Source organism: Mangifera indica, chromosome 3 (genome assembly GCF_011075055.1).
Source record: "Mangifera indica cultivar Alphonso chromosome 3, CATAS_Mindica_2.1, whole genome shotgun sequence".
NCBI lineage: Eukaryota > Viridiplantae > Streptophyta > Magnoliopsida > Sapindales > Anacardiaceae > Mangifera > Mangifera indica.
In genome coordinates this window covers 17635938-17646819 of record NC_058139.1, presented here as the reverse complement: position 1 = coordinate 17646819, position 10882 = coordinate 17635938, and the positions used below count along the sequence as shown (strand labels likewise).

Here is a 10882-nt window from a genome sequence, read left to right as displayed (position 1 = left end):
GCCCCTCATACCACGTCTGGTATGGTAAAATAAGGAAAAGAACTATTTCCCATCCATTTTTTAGGTCGATTTCAAACTGATACCCACGATAGATCAAAATCCACTTTTCTTACTCATGACCAAACTATCATCCAATTTCTCAGTTAGGGATAGGGGCAAAATCGATATTTTACTTTTAAAACCTCAAAACTTTAAAACTCACTATTTTCCCCCTCCAGGTTTTAAAAACTAACAACTCAACCCATCCTCAAAGTTTAAAAAGTTTAATTTCACCCCTAGGGTTTGCTTCATTCTCCGGCCACCACCGACGGCCGACCCATTCCACCGATCTCGCATCTCCGACGACAAAGGATGACGAAGGACGACCCTTCATCGCCCAGATTTAGACGATGAAGCGTCGTCCAGATCTAGAAGAACAGACGAAGGACGACGCTTTGTCGTCGCATCTAGACGACGCAACTAGCGACGAAGGACGACGAAGAGATTTCCGTGTCTTCGTCGCATCGTGCGACGAAGAGATCTCCGTCTCTTCGTCGCACCGTGTGACGGGGAGATGCAGATCTCTTTGTCGCACCACCGTCGTTGTACCAAGAGAAGGAGGAGACCGGTGACGATGTCGAAAGATGAAGTTGAAGAACCGGGGTGAAACTGTTATTTTTGAAAGTTATGAGGGGCTGTTTTTTGAAAAATATGGAAACCCTAGGTTTGGGGGTAAAAATATTACTTTTTAAAATTTAAAAACTTTAGGTAAAAGTGAAATGTTAGTTTATAAAACCTATAGGGGGTGAAAAGTAATAAATTTTATAAGTTTTTAATATAAACAGTAAAATAACTATTTTACTTCTCTCTTTAACAACAAAAATAGACAGCGGTTTGGTCATGGGTGAAAAAAATAGATTTTGATCTGTCATGGGTATAAGTTTGAGAATGGGGTAAAAAATGGATGGAAAATAGTCTTTTACCCGGTAAATAAATATTTATTTAGGCCAATGAAAAAAATAACAAATAATGCATTATAAATTGTAAATTTTTAATTAGGCTTGCCTGTATATTTTTATCATTCATATTTAAAAACTTTATTTTAAATTAAAAATATTAAATCAACTTAACAAATAACAATAGATAAAATTTAGAGTTATGAACTTTTTTTTTTCCTAATTTGAATTTTACTGATTTTCATATAATTTTTTAAAAATTGATCATTTTAATTAAAAATAATATTATGTATGCATTTTTTTATACATAATTTAAATATATAAATAATATATTATTATTCATTAAATATTATTTTATTTTTAATTAAAAATAATATAATTAAATAATAATATATATAGCATATCTAAAAAAAGATTTTTATACACCATACTATTGTTTAATTAATTACCTTAAACACGACTTGAAATTTATCAATCTAAAATTCCAGCAAAGGGACAAATGGTGGGCCCGAGCTACATGGGACAGCAAATTCAGGACATGGCACAGGGAAGGGAAAGCTCTACTTTAACCATACCGGACTGGACTTAATCAAAATTTCTACCTTACACCTATTTGTGGTTAATTGATACTATTGTACTTGACTGTTTTTTTCATCGGCCTTTTTCGGTCTCAGTCTCTGTTTTTTTCTCTTCCATTTAAAAAAAAAAAAAGATCGAACCTGTGATCACTCAAGTAATTTTCAGTTGTTTTTGCTCTTTGCTTTGTGTGCGCGTTTCAGTTCGTTGATCGATTGGTTGATTGTTTTTTCTTTTTTTTTTTTTGTGTATACGTTAATTTAAGTATAGATGTGTGCATGTGTGCATGTGCAGAGTGAGAGAGAGAGAGAGAGAGGAAGATTGAGGTGTCGGCACGTTAAGTTGATGGAATAATTGTTGTTTGATTGAGTGTTGAGTGCAAAGTTAGCTTAATTCTGATAGTCTTTGACGCGATGGATGAGCGACTTGTAGGCTCGGAGATTCATGGATTCCATACATTGAAGGGTACGGAAACTTTTTAACTTTTGTGGTTTTGAGTTAATAACTGTGGATATAGGTGTACTTAATGTCGATTTAAGCGTTCGTTGTTTGAATTGGTTGATAGTTCTGTATCGGAAATGAACCTTTGGAAGTGTTTCTTGCTGTTCGGAATAAGTATCTGGGAGTAAAAGTTTGGAGTTAGTTTTAGGTTAAAAAGAGTAGCAATTAGTATTTCATTTGCTGAACAACTTCTTTGGAGCGAGAAAAGTAATTCTTAATACCAATTTCATCTATTTGTGTGAGAATATGTTGCATCCTCAAGGTTCTTCGTTGTGTTTAGGTGTATTATCATTCATGTTTTCAGAATATAAAGGTTCTATTGGTTTCTTGTTTGGGCAGATTTGGATTTTGGGACCATGATGGAGGAAGCGAAAACAAGATGGTTACGGCCAAATGAAATTCAGGCTATATTATGTAATAGCAAGCATTTCAGCATCAATGCCAAGCCAGTGAACATGCCCAAAAGTAACTATTTTTTTTCTTCAGACATGGATGTAAAAAGTTTAGGATTATATTGCTTCTCTGTTCATAAAATATTAGCTCCTTTAAATCGTTGTTGTTGTTATAGGCAAAGGCCCAATTTTTCTGTCACATGTTGGATCACTATGAGTTGTTCTGTCAAACGAGATATATGACTGACTCAAGCTAGACTTTTGTGATTACACCTTAGTTCTCACTACTTCTGTGACAAGTAATAACATTCGCTTCTTGTTGGTTCCTTGAACTTTTATTGTTCTCGGGGAATTGCTTTTGTTGTTGCATATGAATTGAACCAAACCTTTGGCTAGGCGTGTTTTTGTTATCATAACTCAACTATCTGAGATGCAAGCCCCTATTATTTGGGGTTAGCTATGAATAATCATTTTTAATGTTGTGCAAAGTGGCTGGTTGATCTTACTGAGCCAATAAACCATTTCCATCTACATGCTGGCAACAGGAGTAATACCAAGTTACATCTTTAAAATAATACTCTAAAATACTTCAAGTGTACATAATACTTTAAAATAATTAATCTTCTGCGTTATTTGATTGTTAAACTCTTAAGATATTGTATAAACATTGCACTTGGATTTGATGAAATTTGCAGATGTTCTCTCAATATTTATTGGTTTATCAACAGCTAAAGACAACTAACTACCTGTAACAATATAAATTTTCTTGTAATATAACAGGTGGCACTGTAGTTTTGTTTGACCGTAAGATGCTTAGGAATTTCCGGAAAGATGGTCATAGCTGGAAGAAGAAAAAGGATGGGAAGACTGTTAAAGAGGCTCACGAACATCTAAAAGTTCGATTCTCTCTTATAATGTGTCGTTTTATCTCTGTATCCCTCAACATAGGCTGCTTTAACTATCTTAATGAAGTGATATATTTTTATTATGTATTTGAGATTTCATTTTTTATAGTTAATTGAATTTATTTAGAATCAGAAAACTAAAAAAGTCAAGAACTGAAGTGTATTTCCATTCTATCAAAAATTCTTGATTGGTTAATTTTTTGGATGTCTCTTAATGACTCTGGAAAATTACCTTTTCCTTTATTTATTAAGTGAAAATTTTGGGAAATGTTAGGAAGATTGAACTCCAAAGCAATGTTTCATTTATTTTCCATGTCTTCAGCTGGCTCCAGTATGATGTAATTGTCATTCTGTGTCATGATCTAGGTTGGTAATGAAGAGAGGATTCATGTTTACTATGCACATGGTGAAGATAGCCCAACCTTTGTTCGCAGATGTTATTGGCTACTTGATAAGTATGTAATCTTGTGGATCTATCCTTGAACTGTTTCAACTTTTTGAAATGCATTATTTAATTTCTAATAAAAGATGATTGACTCTTTTTCTTTCTCTCTCCTCCCTCTTGTGTAGGAGGATATGAAATTGCTTATGAGTAGTCTGACCTTGGTTTCATTGTCTTTTATGCTTCAGGAGTCTGGAAAACATAGTCCTTGTTCATTATCGGGAAACTCAGGAGGTAGTTTTTATGATATTTCATCAGTTGTAATAATGCTTCTTATGAATGGGTTGTTCATTGGAATAATGTTGGCAGGCATTTGATTTTAATGCTTTATGAGACATCTTTCCTTTGATGCGGTTAGTCATTAGATAAGTGTGCAACTATATGTGGATTTTACCTTAGTGAGGGATTGATTCATTCCCCCCAAGTTTTATATTTATCAATAAAGTTTGAGTCATGAGATGCAAACTTGAAGTGCTGAGGAATGCACAGCTGTATGAAATCTTGTACCCAAACATAAACTGTAGATAAATCATGTAATTACTAAATTGTGGCGTTTAATATCACTTATTCAATAACCTTTTGCTTTTAATATTAAAGTCCCAAGAATAAAGGGGAGGATTATGGAAGGCCTCACTGACATTGTGTGTGGAGGTCCCTTGAACGTCATTGATACCCAAATGAATATTTGCGACAATCTGAAACTGATTTTTTGTAGTCTTCAATAGTGGTTAATTTCTTCCAACTTTAGAAGTAAAACAGAAGTTTTTTTTTTTTGTTTTTTTCACTCTATTTCCAGCTTAGTTTCTCAAAAACCAAAGGCTCACAATATTTATATAATTCTAATCCACATGTAAGTATGAATCTTGTTTGCTTACACCCTGGAAGATCATTTCTCATGTAATGATATTAGATTGTATTGCTTGGTGTATACTATAAATTTCGTTAACCTATAGTTATGTATAAGAATTTAATATTGGCATTACCTACAGTACATTTTAATATGTTGCTGTTTCCTTTGACTGTGTTTAGTATCAAACGCAGAATTTTGATTTTGTATACAAGGATTACACGTTTACTTAAAGCCTGAATGCCTTATCTTAGCCATTGATGAAGACTTTTAATTTTAGCCAATTTCAGAAAAAGCAGTTTAAGTTCCGGTTGTTATGTCCTCTCTGTGAAAAACCTCCTGGATAGAATTGGATTTAGTTTTTCTGTATACCAGAACCAAGTATTCCTGTTTTTCATGAAACACTTAAATTCCAGCTGTGAGTATGATATTGGTTTTAGAGCTTGTAATATTATCAGTTTTATGTATTGTCATTAAACTTTCAATAAGCAATCTCTGAATGAGTTGATTTATACATTTCTATTTCCAATCATAAGTGTTCTGAAAAGTGCTTCTGAACAACTATACACATGAGTCTGATTTTAATCTGTGGTTCACTAATGGTACATTTGCAGGGTTCTCCAGCCACACCACCAAATTCACACTCTAGCTCAGTCTCAGACCAGCCTGCTTCATGGCTTTTACCTGAAGAATTTGATTCTGGAGCTGGTCAGGCATATTATGCTGGGGAGAAAGAACTAGCTGGTTATGTGCTGTTGAATTAATTTTGATTGAATTTTTTAAATTCTGTATTAGTTGCATTTTTTGATTATTTAATTGGGAATTTCAGTTCAGCTTGGTTCAGAGCCAAATGACAATTTAACTGTCCAAAATCATGAATTGAGACTTCATGAAATCAATACACTTGAATGGGAAGAACTCGTGGTGGCAAATGATTCCAATAATTCAACTGAAACCAGTGGAGGTAATATGCTAGTTGTTGGGTAGGCAGTGGTTTAATCAATAACTTTATGGGTTCTTTCGTATTTATAAATTCTCTCAATATTATATATTTTGGATGACAGACAAAGTTTCATGCCTTGGCCAACAAAATCACTCTGCAATAAGTGGGGCCATGACCAATGTAAGCTGGATTGTTCATGCTTCAGAATTTTTTATTCAACTAGTTGTTCCATGCCATGTCAAATTCTTGTTCATAATCTTAGTTCTGTTATGTTCTTTCGCTGCATTAGTAATCTCATCATTTCTGCCCTCAAACATTACTACTACGGTTGAGCATGATATTTTTCATCATTACTAAATTTTGATCATTTGACTTTTGGAGCTTCTTTATTGGGTTAATATGTGTAGTTCATAATATCAACCAGAAACTGACACTGGGAGTTAACTGTTACTCTACAATGTAGCTGTTTAGAGGTTTCATATGCTTGCCATCAATTAAAGTCAAGTATCTTATATTTTGTTCCCTTGATTTTTCATGTGGTAATTTTTTCATTTAGCAGACAAAATATCCATATAGTAACTTCAGTTTGAGGGTACATTTGCTCAGTTGCTCACTATCCTGGTTGATTAGCTGATTTGATGCACTGTGGCACTTGTATTTAATAATTTACTAGTTATAGACACCATTATCGCACAGCTTATAACATTAAGTTTTCTTGAACCACTTAATTTGTTGTGTATTTATGTTAGCAGAGAATTAACAGTATACTAATTCGTCTTTGCAGGGTAGCTATGTTCCAGCATATGATTTATTTGCAGAAGTTTCTTCTATTAGTAATCTAACTCAATCAATTGCTAGGATTGAAAATGCTCATTTCAATATTCTGGATGGAGTTTATGGTAAAAAAATGGTGAGTCAGGTGAATTTAGACACAGTGAGAAAGGATTTTTCAGTGTGTGCTGGTGATACCCTGGACATTTTGGCCAGTGATGGTTTGCAGAGTCTGGACAGTTTAGGCAAACGGATGAACAACATCTTGACTGACTCTCCGGGTTCAGTGGATGATCCTGTGTTTCATTCACCAATGTCATCTGGTCATCAGCAATATACCATTTCTGATCACATATTCAACATAACAGATGTTGCACCTGCATGGGCCTTTTCAACTGAAAATACAAAGGTGCTTCTTTTGGCCAATATTCTCTGTTAGTGTCTTTTGAATTTTTAATCTCTCAACAGACTGTATGTAGTCCTATTGACTTGCACCTTTTACTTTCTCAAAATAAAATTAAATAGAAGTGACAACAGGCTTGGTCCTTGATGGCGTAGATAAATCTTAATATTACAGGTTGATTCTTTGCATAGTTCAGGCTTTTCTCTAACCGAACAATACATGCCAATCAAGATTTGTGCATTTTGAGTTGGCACTTGTAGAATCACCCCTTGGTAAACAGAGATGAATGCTGAATTACTATTAAGAAATAATGAAAAGGGAAAAAAGATGTCAATGAACCTTTAAAGCTGGGCTTATTGAGTAGAAAGGTCTGCAATAATGCATTTTCACTGCCATGCTCTCTGAGTTTTAGTGTATGAACTTTCACCATCTAATCTCATTTATAATTTAGTTAACAAAACTAGGAGCATTTAAAATTTAAGCACATTTACTGAGTCCTTCCTCCTAAGCATGGTGGGAGAATGTTTGTTAATGTTTTACCTGTAAGATCAATTATTGTTTTCATTATCTGTGTGAATTCTGAAGACCAATGTATTTTGAGGTTTATTGAATCTCTGGTTTCCATTGGAGTAGAGGGTGAGTTATTAGTCCATTACTGCTCGAATGCATGTGTTTTTTTTTTTAACTCGGGAAACACAGGATTGGGACTGAATATCTTTGTTTCTGTGTTTTCAGTTTTGATCATGAAAATTCATTTAGGCCATCGTGTTGCAGTTTTAATCCAGTTTATCTGATGTGTATAATATTGATTTTTTTCTGGATTTATTTTTCTGGGGTGAAGCTATTTTTAATGTGCACTTTAATATCTTGATTTTGATTTAATTTCTGTTGCAGATTCTAATTACTGGATTTTTTCACGAGGAATATTTACATCTTTCCCAGTCCAATCTGTCATTGGTCTGTGGTGATATATGTGTGCCTGCAGATGTTGTTCAGATTGGGGTGTACCGCTGTTTGGTATCACCACATTCTCCTGGTTTAGTACACCTATATATGAGTATTGATGGCCATAAACCTATCAGCCAAATTCTTAATTTTGAGTTTCGTGCTCCTTCAGTGCATGAGCCAGTAATTTCATCAGAAGATAAGTTGAATTGGGAAGAGTTTCAACTTCAGACAAGGCTTGCTCATCTGCTTTTCTCTACATCCAAGGGCCCTAACATCTTTTCTAGTAAAGTGTCACCAAATGCCCTGGAGGAGGCTAAGAATTTTAGTCTGAAAACCTCTCATATTTGCAGTAGTTGGTCTTATTTGAACAGATCAGTTGAAAACAACAAGACTTCGGTTGCAGAAGCGAAAGACAGTTTGTTTGAATTCACTTTGAAGAACAAAATGAGGGAATGGCTTGTGGAAAAAATAGTTGAAGGGTGTAAAACCACCGAATATGATAGTCAAGGCCAAGGAGTAATACATTTGTGTGCTATTCTTGGATACACATGGGCTATCCATCTATTTTCATGGTCAGGCTTATCATTGGATTTTCGAGATAAATATGGGTGGACAGCTCTGCATTGGGCTGCATATTGTGGAAGGTCTGTTTTACTAATGTCATATTAATTTGCTGAAGAGATTTTCTTTATTGTTTCTTATTTCTGATGGGCTCAAAATACCCACTAAGAGAAGTGTTCTCTGGTAGTATTCTGTCTCACTGTTTACTTTCTTATGTTTCTTTTCTAAAATACATATAAATAAAGATGGTACATGTAGATTAAAAAAAACTGGCAGTTGAATTCTTTATGCATTACATAAATGGATAGGGAGCATATGATTCTACTTTGTTTTCTGAGGGTTTTTTTCTAATCCTCTGGATTGTTTCTGTTGGATATCAAAGCATTATAATTTCCATTTGCAGGGAGAAAATGGTTGCAACTCTTTTATCAGCTGGGGCGAAGCCAAACTTAGTCACGGACCCCACTTCGGAAAATCCTGGTGGATGTACCGTTGCAGATCTTGCATCTAAGCAGGGCTATGACGGCTTAGCAGCTTTTCTTTCTGAACAGGCTTTAGTAGCACAGTTCAATGATATGACCATAGCTGGAAATATTACTGGAACACTGCCAACAGGCACCACTGAGACTGTAGACAATCAGAAGCTCACTGAGGACGAGCTGTATATGAAGGATAGTTTGACAGCTTATCGATATGCTGCCGAAGCAGCAGCACGTATTCAAGTTGCATTCAGGGAGCACTCACTAAAAGTACAGGCTAAAGCAGTTCAGTTATCCAATCCTGAGGATGAAGCGCAAAGTATAATTGCTGCAATGAAGATTCAGCATGCATTCCACAACTTTAATATGCGGAAAAAAATGGCAGCTGCTGCCCGCATCCAACATAGGTTCCGTACATGGAAAATTCGTAAAGATTTTCTTAATATGCGTCGTCAAGCTGTCAAAATCCAAGTAATTCTTTATCTCCTTTTCAACTTTTTGCACGTGTATAAAATGTTCTGATGGTTGACCTGGAGCCCAATTTCATGTTTGGTCTGTTGACATTCAGATCATAATTTTTGTAGAGAACCTAAGTAGTTAACAACTATTAACCCTAAATTACACATTACTATTTCCCTTCCAAATCCTTATCTGTGACATGCTCTTTAAGTTATATACTAATATGAAAGATACAGGATAAAATAGTTGACTACATTGCATTATTTTCTTATACAGTCTGTCTTCCGGGGCTTCCATGTTAGGAAGCAGTATCGTAAGATTCTATGGTCAGTTGGGGTGCTTGAAAAAGTAATTCTGCGCTGGCGATTAAAAAGAAAAGGTTTCCGTGGTCTAAAAATTGATCCTGGTGCTGAAGGAGTTGGAGATCAGAAGCAAGATAGTGATGTAGAGGAAGACTTCTATCAAACCAGCCGTAAACAAGCTGAAGAGCGTGTTGAGAGATCAGTTATACGGGTTCAAGCCTTGTTTCGGTCAAAGAAAGCACAAGCAGAATATAGGAGGATGAAGATGGCCCATGATCAAGCAAGGGTGAGTGATTTTAGAATGAAAATTAATGAAGTTACATATAAGTGTATAAGATAGATATACTGATCAACTTTTACATTATGCAGCTGGAATACGAAGGATTACTTCACCGAGAGGTTGAGATGGACACTTGAAGAGGAAAAGGAGAAGGGGTTTGGAAGCTTGGAAATCTGAGATATTCGAGGACACTTTTGGAGCATCAGCATAGAGAAGTTTGTATAAATGCGTATAGGTTAAGTGTGCACTCTTGTTGGCCTTTTCAACTGTTCTAAGATTTTATGAAAGGGTCATAATTTGAGTCTCCTCTAATCCAGTCTTTGCTGGCTTTTGTGCTTAGATTCAAGATCCAGGTTCTAACTCCATCTCCATCTCCATGGATGGAAACTGAATTTAGGTAGTATTTATGTAAAATATTATTCTGTTTAAATATCAGATTTCATCAATGTTAAAGAAACCAATGAATAGGTCCTTGTTTCATCGATAACAGAATCTAGAGCACCAAGTGCTGAATGCTACCGAGAATCGATTTGGGGGCCTCCATCGAATGAGTTTCACTTTTTCATTTTGCCCCAGGAATTTTGAGTCGACCTTCTTTTAACATTTGCCCCAAATTCTCAGATGGCGTTCTTGCATTGGCAAGTTTATTCATACCCCTCGGCTTATGATCGGCACGTAAGGAAAATCAAATAGAATCTCCTCCATAAATACTTTTCGGTAATAGTACTTAATTGGGAGTCGGTGATGCGTCCACTATCATAATTTTTTCTTTTTTAAGTGAATTATGCTTTCGCAACCAATGCTGGTGGGGCCAATAACATTTTCCCACCGTTTGATGGGATAATTCATATTTTTTAATTATTCCACTTTTCAAAATAACCACTCTCTCCTTTCTCCTGGTATGGTTGGCCCGCACCGTTGAAGTCCTCTACTATTGTTGTCAACCACCCCCTTAATAATTGAGATTGATCCAAGAGAATTCCTTATTGTAAACGACAACTCCTAAACTGTGCCCACTCTTATCATTCACCTCAACAGTATATGTAATCATCAAACCCAAGACAGCCTCCTTTTAAAGTAATAACACCCGAAAGGTTTCCTCTTATCTTTGTCATCTCTCTTGCATATTTATGGATTT

At 35.2% G+C, this 10882-nt stretch overlaps 1 protein-coding gene across 3 annotated transcripts; it reads left to right on the top strand.

Annotated features, from left to right (window-relative positions):
- The first annotated feature begins 1549 nt into the window (after positions 1-1549).
- On the top strand, positions 1550-10231 carry LOC123211885 (calmodulin-binding transcription activator 5-like). Of its 3 annotated transcripts, XM_044630843.1 has the most exons (14): positions 1550-1668; positions 1806-1976; positions 2352-2477; positions 3185-3300; positions 3676-3764; positions 3940-3985; positions 5213-5342; positions 5428-5562; positions 5663-5721; positions 6326-6721; positions 7610-8307; positions 8628-9174; positions 9439-9750; positions 9834-10231. In XM_044630843.1, exons 2-14 carry the CDS (start codon positions 1925-1927, stop codon positions 9879-9881), a joined length of 2754 nt encoding a protein of 917 aa, XP_044486778.1. In that variant the 5' UTR covers positions 1550-1668; positions 1806-1924; the 3' UTR covers positions 9882-10231. The 3 variants fall into 3 exon arrangements, with proteins under 3 accessions (XP_044486778.1, XP_044486779.1, XP_044486777.1); XM_044630844.1 differs by lacking the exon at positions 1806-1976 and having other exon boundaries at positions 1554-1668; XM_044630842.1 differs by lacking the exon at positions 1550-1668 and having other exon boundaries at positions 1682-1976.
- The last annotated feature ends 651 nt before the right edge of the window (positions 10232-10882 follow it).

Coding starts and splice junctions, on each gene's coding strand:
- LOC123211885 (XM_044630843.1), top strand. CDS start 1,925: ATGGATGAGCGACTTGTAGGCTCGGAGATTCATGGATTCCATACATTG. Junction 5,343..5,427: donor TGGGGAGAAAGAACTAGCTG/GTTATGTGCTGT, acceptor TGGGAATTTCAG/TTCAGCTTGGTTCAGAGCCA. Junction 5,722..6,325: donor TAAGTGGGGCCATGACCAAT/GTAAGCTGGATT, acceptor TCGTCTTTGCAG/GGTAGCTATGTTCCAGCATA.